Raw genomic sequence first — 16,790 nt, 5'->3', positions numbered from 1 at the left:
GAACATGCCATAAGAAAAGCACAAGATGTGTCGAAATTTTAAATTTACTAACGCTGACATTCTGGCCTTACCAGATATTAATAAAATTACAAGAGCGTGGGGTGAAGGTATTATACCTGGTCATGGCTGGCTTCAATGGAGCTTCCGATACCTTGGAAAGTCATCTGCACAGGAGACAGTGTCAAACAGGTCAAACACTCTTTGCCATTTTGTCTATCACTGTAGTGTACCTATAACAGAATAACATACGTAATCTGCTAAACACCAGGTTTGCACAAGGGAGTCATGCTAAAATACTGTCCCTTTTCAACAAGCTTGTAAGAAGAATTCCAGACATTTACATTGAATTCATCTTTAGCATCAAAAAAGGAGTGTGTAAAATAATCTAGATAGTCACATGTTGAACTGGGGCCCAATTTTCCATTATATGCCTCTTGCATAATTTTTGAAGTGCTGAGTTCTTCAGATTCTGACATCTTTCAGACTGAATTCAAGATGTTGTATCTATATAAGAATCTAGCTTCAAGTTAAAGTTTCCAACCTACACGTCATTCTTAACAGCATACTGTAGCTTAGTTATAAAACACACAAGTAAATCATTACAACCTCAAAAAACTTGCCAATAATAGTTTAAATTTTTCTATTTTAATTTAATTTCTAACGAAATCCACTAACACTTTTAACATTACTATTATGATACATATATAAATTAAATCAAAATTACAGATAAAATGGAGATGTCACATTCTTCTTGAGGTGTCTAGACTATCCTTTTCTAAATGTAACTCATTCCCGGTGGGCATCAAGATGTGCATGCTGAACCTGAACTTGCATGAAATAGAAAGAATGATAGTGCTTCTACTTGAATTATTCTCTTTGTCTTCAGGTTCCCTTCAGATGGTTTTAAATCCCCTAAAGAAAGGATGGATTTTAACATGGTGAAACAAAATGAAATTAAATGTTGCTAGTGTTTCATTATTAAGAACAGGTTGCCACTCATGCTGAACTGTTGAAATATTACAGTTCTCTGCATAGCTCCTGACTTCTAGACAGTCAGATCAAGCACTTTGTTCTACAGGAGAGGTGGAATTTAGTTTATGGTGGTAATTTACATTGACTATGTGACCCCTGTCAGAACTGGAAAGAGAGATCAGCTCTGCTGGAGACAGACCTTTTATGTTAGTATCTATTTACAGCTGTATAGCTCTCAGGCAAAAGGTACACGGTAAAGCCTCATCCTGACTTTTAGGCTACAAAATAAATCTTGTTGTTTCTGAACACAACTAGGAACTACATGAGGTTCATTCCTGTGGAAACAGTTTAGTGACAATATGACTATTGTAAACCATGTATTAAATCCCTCATGCCTAACTCTTCTCTGCCACAGGTGCAAACTGGGAATACTTCAACTGAAGTAAAAGCAGTGCAAAACTGGTTGAGTGAAAGGAAAGCCAAGTTGGTGCTATGTTTCAGAATTACTTTACTGAGAACACACCAAAACAGTTTTGCTGTGGCCAACAGTAAGATATAGAATGAGAAAGTCTTGTACCGTGTATAGAAATACTGATTTCATTCAGCCCGTCTTAAAGCTTTCTGGATTATTCCTGTCTCTCTTCCTCTCAACCCCCACAGTATGTGCCTACTAAATTGCTTGTGGCTCTCTGCCAGAAAAGCCATACTACTTACTTAGAAACCACAAGAGGCCCCTTCACATATACAATGGTTTAACTTTGATTAATTGAAAGAGGTATGAAGGTATGAAATTTGGCTGACAAATATAAACTGAAGTCCTTTAAATGTCAGGGACTACTGTTATGACAAAGGCTTATCAAGCTTCCACAACTAGTTGCACAGTAGATTTTCTGCTGAGTGTGTGTTGTGGGAATGGAATTTGAGAAAGGGGCAGCGAAGATGAAGAGGATGGTTCTGTGCTGCCAACAGGACATCACAAAAGGGGAAAAATCTGGTGACCAAGGAAAGCACATATGTAGAAATGGGAAAATGGCACTTTCTGAACTCTACAGCATGTTTGTCAGTTAAGTTTTTGTCAGAATAATACGAGTATACAGTTCACTATTGTCCACTGGAATAAAGAATGACTAACAAACTGAAAGAACAGGAGATAGCCAGAGGAAAAAGCTATTAGTGTTTCATGACACTACTATCTGCAATAGCAGGTTTGACTCACATCCCCTTTAGAATCCCACATTGAAATGGCAATAAATTCAGAATTTTGGTATCTCTATAGGCTTAACTTTCCCAAAGGATTTCATAATGCACTTTTGGCCTCATCTCAATGTATTGAAGTCATTATTTTGTAATTTCTCAGACAACAGTTTTTTAATTAACTTTTGCTCTGTTGAAGCTCTCCAGCTGAACCAAAATAAACATTTTCTATATTAATGATATGAATAGTGATATAAAACACAAAAGACTGGACTATAAATAGGAACAAATAAGATTTTGTCCTTTCATCAAATCTCTCTAGTCTACAGATTTGTGCAGTCAGAAGAAACATTCAGACTTCTACATTTGGCATGAGTATGTGCAATTTTCCAGTAATCCTGTTTTGTTATTTATCAGTCCAGTTGCTACATTCTCAAACTACATTATTCCTTTCCCCTTCAAGTTTGATCTACGAGCCAAAATTTGGGGCTTTTTTATTTACCTATTAGAGCAGAATGTTCAAATAAGGCACCCAGAAAGAAATAATAGTAGCCAAATAATTATCAAATAGCCCAAATAGCAGCAGACACTTGGGGTTTGGCCAGCAGAATGTTGCAAATATTTCAGTTTCTATGTCCATGCTATTATTACTAAGTGTGGGAAGAATATGAACATCTACCAAACTCTTTAAAGGATATCATATCCTTTAAGGCAGAGCACAGCAAATACCTGAGTCAGTATCTGTGATCAAGGAGTGTTGACTGAAGGCTGGCCAAATGCTCTGATGGTGATTATGAAGCCATTATTGAGATTCAAGACAACAAAAATAATAAGTTTCTAAGTTCCTCTGTGCCTTAAAGAGTCAGGAGTGCTTAACTACAGCCCATCTCACCATACCTCTGTTAGGCAGGTAAGGACACTTCGTGGACAGACTTTAAATGACTCATCCAAGCTGGACTGGACTGACTGGCAGTGCTGGGACTCTAAGCCATCATAAAGGCCTCTGGCCTAACCACAATTGGTCATTTTGTCTTTCCATACATTATGGAGGTAAAAACAAAAGAGTTATGAAAATAATTACTCTTTATGTCCAGGACCTAATTTCCCGGCTTCACTTTTTATAATGAAGAGACATTCACAGATTAGCTCAGTGCACTTAAGGATTAAACAGCAATGAAATTTCACTCATTAAAATTCAGAATGTTTTTTTTAGATAGCATATAAGCAGAGATGTAATGGGAAATAATTAGAATCTGGTTAGAAAACAATGGCCAGAATATAGGTATCTCTAGCAAAAGTTGTGCAAGTTTCTGACTAAAATACAAGACTCCAGCCTCAGACTATTATGAGTGATTTACATGTAATTCTCCTCTAAGGTTTGTCCACACAGCACAAAGCGGTGTCAGCACAACAAGATCCTGGCAATAATTCTAAATGAGACTGCTCATTTATTGGGAAAAGCACACAGCACTGCCAGTTTTTCTCCTGGGTAACTACATACACCTGAGATAAATCATGTATAGCCAGCTCAAGAATCCCAAACACAGCAAACTCCAAACTCCACAGCAGGGCACAAAACCTCAGTGCATAACACACAAAGGGCATCCCGGACACCAAAATACAGAAATAAATTCTAGAAGTATATTTTTTCACAGTGCCAGGGATTTACATGTTTTCTTGTTCCATATTTACATGACATGCAAATGTATATTCATTTCACAGATTGCTCAGATTGCTTCAATCAGGAACAAGCAGCATGGTATGAGTATGCATGGATGGGTACCATTCACTGGAAAGTGTATATGGAAATTTATGTGAAGCTGTGAAACCACATGACAATTTATGCTGAAATTTGGCCCTTGTTTTCAGTATTTCGAATTACTGAAGAGATGCAAACATTCTGATGGGCATTTATAGCTACACATAAAGGAAGACATAAGATCAATGTTTACAAAGTTACAAATGAATGGGAACAGCATAGCCAGAATTCTTAATTTTATATGTTATTTTATACAGGAGAAAGTAAACTGCACTGCATAAAACTGTATAGGAAATTACATTTTAGAGTACTTTATCATAATGCTGTTTCACAAGCAGGAAATTTCCCATTTCTCTCATATTTATATAAAGATGTCTCTTCAATCTACTATAATACCCCTCCCTACTTGCAAGGGTTCTCATGGAAACTGTAAAAAATATTTCAGGATTTATCTCGCAATAAGCTGCTTTAAAAACTGGATCAATATGCAATTTCAGATAATGGCCATAGTTAAACTGCAGAAATGATTCTGCAAATACAATGCTCCTAACTTCAAGAACAGCACAGTCTGCTGGCCTTCAGCATGCATGTCTGAATTTGAACATCTATCCTTTTGCATGGACAAGGGCTGTGGTTTGCTGAATCACAGCTGAGGAGGGTGAGAGACCTGTTGTACTACTACTTAATCATTAAGCTGGACTATAATATCCCAAACTACTCTTAGAAATGAGTTAACTAACAAGAGTCTGAGGGGAGCAAAAATAAAGGCTACTCTTTTCACACACTGCTGCTTAGATGTTCACAGTTTGAAACACAACTTCTGTCAGGACAAACATTTTCTTTCTGGAACATTTAATAGTTAAAACAATTACAAATTACCAAAAGAAAGAAGTCATCTGTGACACTGGAGTTCAAGTTTCCAAACTGAAACCTACTCTGAGTCAAAGCATCAGCAGGAGTCTTAGAATGCTAGACAGAAATAAACTAGGTAATAAAGTGCCATTATGTTCAGCAATGCACAAATCTTCTGGATTGACAAGCCTGGACTATTTTGTTAGAACAAAGGATGGTATTCCTTTAAATCTACCCCTTAAAGGGAGAGCACCCGATTTAGTCCTGAGTTTACAGAATAGTTTCCAAGATTTTACATAGGTTTGGATGTACAGCAACAAGAAAACCAGAATAGGCTCAGAACTCAGATGTTAAAATAGTAATTTTGATTTGGACAACAGCCTCATGAAACAGTTTACTTCCTTTGACATCCTGGTGAAAAGCTTTCTTTTTCATATGGGTCTTTTATCTTCCACTTTATATTGTTCACCTACAGTTAGTCATGTCAACTATCAAAGAAAAAATGAAACAAACCTGTTTGAGCTCCAAGTCTCTTTCATGGTTATTTATTGGTGAAGAAATACTTCAGGCACAGAAATAAATTTAATATACTTGCTCATTTCAACCATTTCATCAAAGCCAATTTTAGGAGCTTTCACTGCATAGTATTGTAGTACTTAAAACCATAAATCCTTGTATTATATATTATCCATAGAGGTTTCTTAACAAATATTAGATTAGTTCCTTCATACACAGAGCAGTATGAGAGAGATTCCAAATATCACTTTTCATTCTTACTACCTGTATAACAATTCCTCTTTTTTTTAATTTTTTTTTTTTAGTAAAAACAAAACCAAAAAAAAAAGGGAAAAATTCCATCATCTAAACAAATCTTTTTTAAAAAGCTGAATAATAGACACAAAAACCAAGTCCAAGTTGGAAAAAAAATTATCCCAGATGAAATAATAAGACATACACTAAAAAAATTTTTTTAAAAAATCAGAAAAAAAGCATTGAATCAAACTGTTTCCTGCAATGCTGGAGTTCCTTGATGTAGTGGGATTACTAAATATAGTATTTTACTAATCTCAGCAGGGCGCTGGCTAACTGCATGCCCGTCAGATGTTTTTAACGGCCACCCCCTGCGGAACAAATCTAAGGAGAGCATGAAAAACACCCACATTTTGAAAAGCCCCCTTGCTAGATCATTAAGGAAAGATAAAGGCCTGTACATTGGGATGTGATATATAACACAATCACTGTGCCAAGAAAACATATGTTTGATTAGCGCGCCTCAGGTTCATTAATCGCCGTGTCTGCCTCACAGCAGTGGGTACAGTTTCCTCCGTAGCTACTGCACCAAAGGGTAAAGACACTTGGTAGCTTAAAGACTGACAGTTCAGCAGTAAATCTTGAGCTATTCCAACATGCCTCTCTCACACAGTTTGAATAGCAGCTGTATCATAGCCTTAAATCTTCATTAAAATACAGTCCTAGGGTTTAGACTACAAAATAAACCATTACTGCACCATAAATAGGCAACAACAAGCAGACTAAAGGCATTGTCACAGGTTACTGCGCAGTATTTCATGCTCCTGGCTGCAGTAAGGCAGATACTTGACATCTACAAAAACCAGAAAAGTACAAATAAGAGGAGAAAAAAAATATTTTATATGGTTTCCAAAGACAATATATAAAATATCTGCTAAATGCAAAGTAATTCTGAGCTGAAGAAGCTTGTACAGGGTTTTTTTCCCCTGCTATTTAGACATCCTCTGAACTCAGAGCTCCTGTTTCAGTGATTCATGAGAACTGGAAGGTCGAGCCATATATTATGCTCAGTCAAGCAAGGGAGACACAGCTCTGTCCGACCTCTGGATGTGATGTTTGGTTTCACAAAAGAGAAAATCAGCTGCCATCATAGCACAGAGGATAATCAGTGCAGTAAGGTGCTTATTGCTCACCTTCCATCTGTTAAATCTTAACCCAGGTATGTATTTATACAGTGTCCCTCTGCAGCACATGCAAAGTGAACAGCTATATGTTTACAATGGCTGACACTGAGAGGTGCAAAGAGAGCTGTTTGTCTGATAGGAAAGCTGAAATCAGGAGATGGGACTTGCTATTAAAAAAAAAAAATCACACTTACATTGAAAACTACCTGGCTATCCTGTTCACTTCCTCTATTCTGTAAATAAGATAAATATTTTTTGTCGACATAGGAGAGAGTAGCTTAACTACACTGAGTTTAAACACTTAATACAACCCACCCCCCAAATAAGTAATAAAAACATTATAAAAATTAATAAATTAAGTATTCAGAAATTCACACAGTGCAGAGCCCTACAAAATAATGTAAACTATAGCTGACATGGTTTTTGCAGAAACAACTTGTCTGCCATACATATGACAGGTAAACACTGTGTTTCCAGAGGGAGGAGCTTTAATTAATTTTATAATTCACATCAAAGGAAACATGAAAAAACTGACAATCCTGAGATCTCCTATTTTCATCATATGGCCTAAAAAGCAGGAGGGAGGTGAGAGGGTGTGTTTTGCTAATAACATACCCTGAGGATGAGCATGGTATGGAGCATTAGTGGAGAAGCCTGTGTCTTGGGTACAACCTGAACAACTTATGACATGAGAGAGGAACTTGGTTACTTTGGAAAGACAAAGTTGACTGAGTTTGAAATAACTTTCTAGCAACAGCATGAATGGAAATAAGTTCTCAGGAACACTCTTTTTAAGGACTAAGGTTGTCACTGAAGTGAAGAGTGAAGCAAACATTAATGATTCTCTGTTTACAAACCACGTGTGAAAGCCCCAAACACTGCGTTAATGAAGGGAGAACAGGATCACTGTGAAACTGTGAATAGAAAATCAGCTGCCTGAATTGGCTAAGAAATCTGATGCTGGTACAGACCCTGATGTTGTGCACTAACCTAGAAATAGGGCAATATGCATAAAGAACCACCCTTCTTGAATTAAAACAAGAAAAAACCATTTCACTTCCAAAAATTCCCCTGCTCCGTTGTGCTTTCAGTTTTGAATGAGACTGAAGAAGATATCCAAATAAACCTCTGAAAGCCTCAGCTTCAGTCACAGAGAGGGGAATAAACGCTACCTTGTCTCCTTTCTCCTTCTTCACCTTGTCTTGTTGCCTCTATTTTTAAGGGATTTTTTTCTTGAGAGCTGAATTCCCTTACTATAATTAAAACTAAGCCCTAGTCTGCTATGAATTCACCACTGCACCTTCACATTTTTGCCAACTGAAACTTCCAGTCTTTCAAAGTTTGGGCTCTATTCCAAGCCAAGGTCTGTAGCTAAGTTATCAAGTCACATTAGGATTTACTGAGAAAGATTTTGGCAGAGAATGCAGTCCGGTGTGTTCTGTGCTGGCTGCAGTATTTTGAGAGATCCTGATAGCTTTTAAACTTTCTCATACATAAATCCCCTAAATTCTAAAATTGGCTATCAAAATATAACTCACATTTTTTCCACAGACCAAGTTACATGCAGAGATATGTGGGAGGATTTCAAACTCTTATTTTCAAGATGCCAAGCAGAAAAGCTAAAATGTTACCAAGGTGATATCCACACCACACCTGAGGACCCACACACTACCAGTAGCCAGTTATTCTCTGTTTACCTTCTTTCCTTTCAGAAAATGAAACAAAAAAAGAGGCACCTGGCTGTTTCTGGAGACAAGAAAAGCAAAACTTCAGCAGTGCTTGAATAAAGAGCTTGAAATAGGGGGAAAGGTAACAATGGCCAGAGTAGAAGAAATCTAGTTTAGATAGAATTCTGGCCCAGCTAGCTTGTGCTAGATTTGCATTTGTTTTCGTAATTCTGCATACTCATGAGTCAATTTGGAAACACTCTTGCTGCAGCAAATACTACCTCCTGCAGTAAGTTCTGTGAACAAATATGTTACATTTCCATATTGCATACCTTTCCTTATGGCAACTCATATGAGAATGATTTTTATGTTTCTTTTTTTCTAGAATGCTACCACCATTCTGACTTCCTTTAAGGTCAAAAATAGGATAATACGAACTAGATGGTCTGTAGTCCACAGAATCATTTCTGAAATAAATGGAAACTATAAAACCACTTCTTGTAGTTCTACCTTGGGTCACTGCCATCAACTGTGGTACTGCCTACCTTCCCTCAGAAGTTAGGCGATTAAGAAAACCTATAAACCAGAATGCAATGAAGTCCAGGTGCTTTGATTTTCACATGAGGCTCTCTCTGAAGATCAATTCTTGTTATCATCTTGTTCTGGTTTATCTCTCCCTCTACTTCACATTCTCAACATATTTTCTGTCTTTGGCTAGTCATGTATAAATCAAGGTTTGGAGACCTAGAAGTCCTTTCCTACATAACACAGCCATTTGATGTCAAGTTGATTTTCAGTAGCAGGACACCTGCAAGTTTCTGAGAGCCAAGTAAAGACCCTCAATTATCAGGTAGCCTGGAGTTGTGCAAATCAGAAATGTTCCCTAAAATTGTCAATAAAATCCTGTCTGACTTACTGTCATTCTTGAAAGAAAACTTTTTTCCCTTTAAATACAACAAAAAAGTAGTTGTCTTGAATGAATTAGTAAGTTTTGTAGGAAATAACCTGACAAAATGGTTTAAGTCCTCTTCCAAGCGCAATGTCTGTAAGTTCACATGGATAAAAGAAGCTTTCCTATTTCCTGACTTCTTCCTGTGGCAAACAGTAGTGAAGATGTTACTGAAGCATAAAAAGCTGTACCCAGTTTTGACTGGGATGGAGCTACTTTGCTTCATAGCAGTTTGCTTAGTGCTATGCTTTGGCTTTGTGACCAAAAGTGTGGGTAACACACAGATGCTTATTGCTGAGCTGTGCTCACACAAGGGCTTTTCTGCTCCTCACACCACCCCACCAGCAAGAAGGCTGGGGATGTGTAAGAAGCCAGGAAGGGACACAGCCAGGACCCCAGCTGAGCAAAGGGATATCCCACACCATATGGCATCACGCTCAGCATACAAAGCTGGGGAAACAAGGAGGGTGGGGGGTGTTGGGAGTGATGGTGTTTCTCTTCACAAGTCACTGTTACATGTGATGGAGCCCTGCCCTCCTGGGGATGACTGAACACCTGTCTGCCCAGGGGAAGTGATGAATGAATGATTTGTTTTGCTTTACTTGCATGTGTGGCTTTTGCTTTCCTTATTAAACACTCTATATCTCAACCCTTGAGTTTTTGCACCTTTATCCTTCTGGTTGTTCTGCCACATCCTACTGAAGGGGAGTAAGAGCAGCTGCATGGATCTGCCCACCAGGGTATACCTGTAACAATCCCTTCTGGCCAGTGTGGGGCATGAGGGGTTAGAGATAACAATTGATTTGATCAGAGTATGCTATAACAAATTTATATCTGTTTAGCTATTAGTTGTCAGGCCCCCGTGCTTGCCTGGATGTAGATTAGTAACGAGTGCTCACTAGTGACTGCTTTTTGCTTCTGCTGTTCCCTTTTCTCCTTATCATCCTATTCTGTTCTGCCTGGGATCATACTGGTAATGGGAATGGGCTGGCAGACAGCCAGGGCACTGCTCCCATTCCTGTGCTGGACAGGCTGGAACTCAACTTCACAGGACTGTGATTGTGGCTAAAATCATGATGGTACAACCAAAAACATCCATGGCCATGGAGAAGTCTATACTAGAGCAGGTACTCCCCTGAAGGGAGAGTGGCCTATGGATATTGTCATTCTGGAGCAGCTAGATCCCCAAAAGATGATGGTCTGCAGACAAGTCCACACTGCCCATGTGGACTGTGGGCCTGAGTGCAATCTCAAACTGGAGGAGGGACAAGGGAAGGAGTTCATTGCAATGCTGAATCCTATGGTCTGGTCCAAAGGGATCAGGCCTGAAGACTGTAATGGAGACACCTTTAAATTGTTGTAACCCAGGATCTGAGTTGCATGTCATGGGAATTACTATAGCAGAAAACCCTTGTTGCTAGCCAGGCTAGGAGCAAAGGGAGAAGTTTGCTGCAAACCCTATTATGTTTTCCTGTTAAACCCAATAATCAGGCCCAAAGGAACCAGAGGTGGAGACTGCTATGGGAATACCTTTAAACTGTTGTAAGCCAGCATGTGAGTAGTATGCTATGGAAATTAGCACAGCAGGAACCATCTGAACCAATGCAGGACAAGCCTCACAAGACGTGGAAGTGCAGCAGTGACCCAACCTGAGCTGTCTTTGGTGCCCAGGAACTCCATGCATCACACCACCTCTCCTGTCCTGAGTGAATAGATTGAATACACATGGACTAAACTGACTAAATGGACACTTTGTGGACTTTTAAAGGGGTGATCCACAGACTAAGGCGACGATTTCCATATATATATTCCAGGATGGGAAAAACGAGGTGGTTAATGAGGGAGAATCTACTGGATAATGTGGGACCTGAGCACAGTGTCAACAGTATGGAATAAAGGGTGGATTACACTGGTTTTGTCTGGGATGGAACTAGTTTGCTTCATAAAAGCATGTACAGTGCTAAGTTTTGGATTTGTGACCACTGTTGATAACATACTGGCACTTTAGCTGCTGCTGAGGAGGGTTTGCACAGCACCAAGGCTTTTTCTGCTCCTCACCCCATCCCATCAGTGAGGAGTCCGGGGGTGCACAAGGAGCAGGGAGGGGATACAGCCAGGACAGCTGACCCCAACTGAACCAAGGGATATCCCACATCCTGCTCAGTGATAAAAACTGGGGAGAGAAGGAGAGGGACATCCAGCATGACGGCACTTGTGCTCCCAAGTCACCGCCACACGTGACGGAGCCCTCCTTTCAGGAGGGGGCCAAACATCTGCCTGCCCACAGGAAGTGGTGAATGAATTCCTTGTTTTGCTTTCCTTGCACACACAGCTTTTGTCTTCATCTCAACTCCTCAGTTTTATCACTCATACCCTTCTGATTCTTTCCCTTATCTCACCGGGGGGGAGAGAGTGAGCAGCTGTGTGGGGCTTAAGCTGCCCACCAGAGTTAACCCACAACAAAAGCCTATAGTAATTGGAACATCAGGCAATAGTTTGGTAATTGGTGAAAGTGCAAACTTCCCATTAGAAAAAATCCCCACAGCTTTCAGAAGACACAGAAACTGAGATAATGAGGGCTTTGTCAACCATTTCTAAAGGTGTTTATACTCCCTGAGAGTAAGAGACAAACACTGCTGTTGAGATTATTGTACTGGCCATTGAGCATGGCACAGTACAAGCACACAGGAGATAATACCCTGCTGCAAAAGCCAGGCTTTAATACTTCTGGTGAAGACAGAGCACAACATCATTCCACACATCATTTTACAAAAACTGATCTGACCAATGAGCAGGAACAATGATAATACACCTAACTAAGATCTCAGGCACCAGGACAGGAAACAAAAGCCCAACTCCACTGCTTGTTTTACAGGAACAGGTATTGACAATATATGGCAGCACAGTCACTCTCAAGCTACTTGAAAGGAGTTAAAGTGATCATTATATTTTTAATATAAATTCAGTAATTCCCACTACCCTTTGAGTGTTAACACTAAGGCAAATCAGCTGACAACAGTTCACTCTGGGCCTGACTGTATACTGCTATTTTAGAATAATTTCACTAATATTTCACTAATATTTGCAGTCTGGTCAATCCTGCTGGGAAAGAAGTTCCCAGTGGTTCTAGGGGTGTGGGGAGGGAAGAGGGTAGATGTACAGTTACATTCATAGAAGTATAGACTTCAAATGTGGGAAAATAAAGACTGTCTTTAACAGCCTTGTTTCAAAAGTATTCTTCTCTAAAACAATCCTGCAAACATCTTCATTTTTTAATATCCTAATTTTTCCTGATTTTTTGGAGATAGGATCTTCAAAGAACCATTTATCTGAAAACATTTTGTGAAGATAGCTTTCAAATCTGTTTTACATTAATGATGCCAAGAAGCCTGATGCTGTAATTTCAAAAGTTTCCTTTAAGTATTATTTGGGTTTTCTACTTTGAACAAGTGATGAGTCTTTTGTATTCTTCAGCATTAGCCCATTTTCTGGGATTCCAGTCCCAAGCTGACAGTGGCCATAAACTGCCACAGCTAACACATTCAAGGACAGAATGGTATCACCTGGATTTACATTCTTGTTTTTAGCACTTGCTGCACTTTCTCTCTTTGGCTTTATCTTTGGCATACCTTTTGACTCATTCATTTGCAGGAAGCTTTGAAAATACACCTTCTCTGGCACCTAACATTATAACTACAACTATTTTCAGTATAATAGATTCAGTGCATAGAACCCTTCCCTCCATAAAACCAATGAACAGCCCAAGTTTGCAAAACAGTATGTAGGGTGCACTGACTAGCAAGTGAAGTGGAGGTTAGGTACCTAATCTGCACAAGTGTTTATGAAAATCCCAAACAGCTTCTACATTTTCAGATGATTTTACAGCTTTAAATGACTTCCTATTAGCATCCATAGGGTCTGTGTCAATTTTGGAAGTGGTATTTAGGCACTTCTTAAAAATCTGACCTGCTCAGAGAAATTATCTATTATGTACAGATCACACCAAAACTACAGGTCTTTCCTTGAAAATCCACTATTTGGATTGGTAGAATTGGAACATCAGGCAATTTTGCTGAAATTGTCCTCACATGCATACCTCAGTAGTGAGATCCAAGCCCTCCTACACTGATTCCAAATCCAACCTCCACATAGTGTTTTGTTTTGTTTAAGGCCACTGTAGGAAAATGTTTGAGCTCAGTGTCAACCCTAATACAAGTATAGAAGTTTAATTTCAGTCTAGTCCTGCCAACAATTCAAACCCAGGCACTGGAATGTATGAGCCACAAGTAAACCTGACTCTAGAGCATCCGGCAGGACCTCTCCTGTGCGTGCAACCATTCAGAAACGTGTGCCACTGGGGAAAGGAGAAACATTTAGAAATGCCACACAGTAAAACATTTAAGTATCCATGTATAAAATGGAACAGTTAACGAGTAAACAAATGTGGAGGGGAAAAGAAAATTGTGTAACCATTGCAATCAAAGGAGAACACATAGAAACTATATCCTGTGTGAGGTTTGGTTATGGAGCCACTACAGGGGAAAAGTTAAGACCTCCAAGCCCTGCCAGTGGAGGAAGCCAAATATGCCTACAGCCACGTATTGGGACTGATTGTGGGCACTCAGTCCTGGTGTTTTACTTTTTTTTTTTTATTTTTGCTTCGTGGAAATTCACAGTGGAATTTCCCACTGGACTACCTGCATCTTACGTTTTGCTTCACTAAAAACTGGAGGTTCAAGTTATACATGTGTAAACAGCTTTTCTAAATGTTTCCATTTAAACAAATTCTCTGAATAATTACTGCACTTAAATGGTCAGCAGAAATAACTGTAACTTTCCTAGTCTGGTTACAGAACAATGGCCAAAATACCACAGTCACTTTAAAATAACAATTTTACCCAAGCTGAATTTTCCTTTAAACCATTTCCAGGCAAAGTCTGCAAAACAATTAACTGGGTAGATAGCATTCATAAATACGAAGCAAGCACTAAAATGCTTTATTCTGAGTTTGTAAAGGCTTGCTTGAAGAATTTGTGTTTAATTATCACAGGTAATTTGAATCCTGACCTTTGAAAGTATCCAAGCTAAACACCTGTTCTTCAGTAACACTGAGCTTCTGCTTATCAATTACAAATGTCTTTGGAATAATAAATCATAAAGAATGAAAATTCAATTTTTTACTACATAACTATACATTGGTCCCAATAACTTGATATTAAGGGCTTACAGTAGAACATAGCTGAGATCATATACAAACAGTTTAGAAGAACCTAAGTTAAATAAATGTGTTTTAAAGACACGTCCCCTGCAGCTAAAGCAGTTCAAGAAAACCATTCAAATAAGCAAATAACATTGTTTACATTTACAAATGAAACATCATATGAGTATTTATTGATTTTTTTAAAAAATTCAAAAAATACATTGTAACAGAACAGAATGTATACGCTCTTCAATGAAAGACAAAACTATGGTTATCATCTGGACCAGAATACAAATACATGCTAACAATTGAAAAATCATTTTGGGTCATTCAGGAAACATGAAACAAGTTAGCTGTTTGGAAATGTAGTAGTCTTCTCCTTTAGTAAATATGCCTGAGAAAGTTAACTTGTAAAGAAATAGGCTTTTAAACTCTAAAACACAAAGAGCTTTCTAGGCTGAAATAGTGAAGAGACCTGTGATATGCACCTGACAGGCCACTGAGCCATTTCCCACAGAGATTCTGTTCACTGCTCCACCTCAGCTCAGCCACTCAGCAGTGGCAGAGTTTCACATCAATACCAGGCTTATTCAAGTGAGGTGTTAAAAAGCATGCTAAGATGATGTAAAACCAGCAGTTACATACACAGCAGATAGATGTTAATATAATCAAGATTCTGTACCAAATTCCTTGCTTTGTGTTAGGGCCAAGTAAAAAGTAGTAGTCTGGTTCATGGTCTGGTTCATGAAAAGTATTATATTTTTTGGCTCAAGGTAAGACCCTTTAAAAACAGTTTCTACAAAAGCATCTAGAATCAAAGCATAAAAAAACCAAAAACAGGACAAACACAACTAATCATTTTACAGTAACCACATACTGATGGCCCAAAACAGTAACATAAATTGTGCATCGGTTCTATGAAAATAAACCATTACTAGGAGACACAAGCAATCTGACAAGATGTGAAAGTGAGCAGTGAAAACTTCATGGATTGAATTTCTTTTCATCAGAATTAATCTGTTTCTACTGTAGGCAGGTAATAAATGGAACTCAGGAAAACTGAATTCCTTTAGCAGCTTAACTCTACTACAGTGAAGCTGAGGCTATTACTGGTTTCTTTCATTAAGAGACATTCAAATGAATGAAGCAAAAATGACATTTCAAAAATTAAGACCAAAAGAAAGCTGAATGTACATTTTAGACAAAAGCAATGTTAGGTCAAATCCACAACTGCTGATATCTGATGTAAGAAAAAGTAATTTAACTATGCTGCTTATACCAACAGAACATCTGACACTATTTCTTGAATTCTAGCAGCTTTTTTAAAGTCACTCAACAACTGCATACTTTGTAAATTACATGGTCTTTGACAAAAATATTCATTATCAGGCATGCAAAAGGAACCTCCCATTTTTAGAATTTAGTTACATGATCAAATTACATATGCTAAAGCATACGAAACCAACTCTTCAAATGAAGCAAATTCACAATTCTGAAAAGGGAAAAAACTCCAGACAAAACAAAAACTCAACCCAAAAACCTATGACAGGAAAAAGCATATTTCTACATATATCTCTGATGGTTCAACACTGTAAAATGAGCCACTATCCATATACACGTATAATTCTGCATGTAATGGGATAGGGAAAAGGTTTCCTTTTCCTGACTTCCACACCACAGAAATGACTGGATGCACTATAGAGGCTGCCACTGTCCTATGAAATATAGGACACTTGGCATTGCTGGATACAGTGTTCAAGGACTCATGCACTGACCCAGCATGGTTCATCTTACATTCTCTAGTATTGACTATGATGGCAAAAACATTCTGCATTGCTCTGACACCAGCTTGGCTTCTAGGCTGCATCTTCTGAACAAAACACCATTCTCAGGTATCCTGGTTCCAGCCAGGAAAGAGTTCACTTTTGCCAGGAGGAGACATGACTAGGACCTGGAGGTTATTCTATAAGACCTCACATCACTGCTGCAGGAAGGGAATCTCTTCGGGGAAGAAAGGGGTTCCTTCTGGTCAAGTAGTGTGGCAGAGGGAGTGGTTGGGTATTGTCTATTGGTGGGAGGGGGGTTCTGTGTGATTCTTCTATTCTCTGTAATTAATATTGGTCAAATTCTTATCTCATGGCTGTTTCCATTGTTCTTATCTGAACCTGTGATCTTTGCCTTTTGTGCCTCCAATTGTCCTCTCCATCCCCTTTAAGGGGTGGGAGGAGGGGAAGGGAGGAGCGAGTGCGTGGTGTGTGGTTTG

General features: G+C 38.7%; 1 protein-coding gene across 4 annotated transcripts in view; it reads right to left on the bottom strand.

Annotated features, from left to right (window-relative positions):
- The window catches only part of STAU2 (staufen double-stranded RNA binding protein 2), a 168,602-nt gene that overhangs the window by 61,289 nt on the left and 90,523 nt on the right, over nt 1-16,790 (bottom strand). For 3 of the 4 annotated variants that reach the window (XM_039702811.1, XM_039702812.1, XM_039702815.1), the window contains one exon: nt 117-230. The exons of the other annotated variant lie outside the window; for it this stretch is intronic. In XM_039702811.1, the coding sequence (XP_039558745.1) occupies nt 117-230 (114 nt within the window). The remainder of the gene's footprint in view (nt 1-116; nt 231-16,790) is intronic. 4 annotated transcript variants of the gene reach the window in all.

The sequence above is a fragment of the Passer montanus genome, unplaced genomic scaffold, assembly GCF_014805655.1.
Source record: "Passer montanus isolate IOZ18808 unplaced genomic scaffold, ASM1480565v1 scaffold16, whole genome shotgun sequence".
NCBI lineage: Eukaryota > Metazoa > Chordata > Aves > Passeriformes > Passeridae > Passer > Passer montanus.
This window is presented reverse-complemented; position numbering and strand designations above follow the sequence as displayed.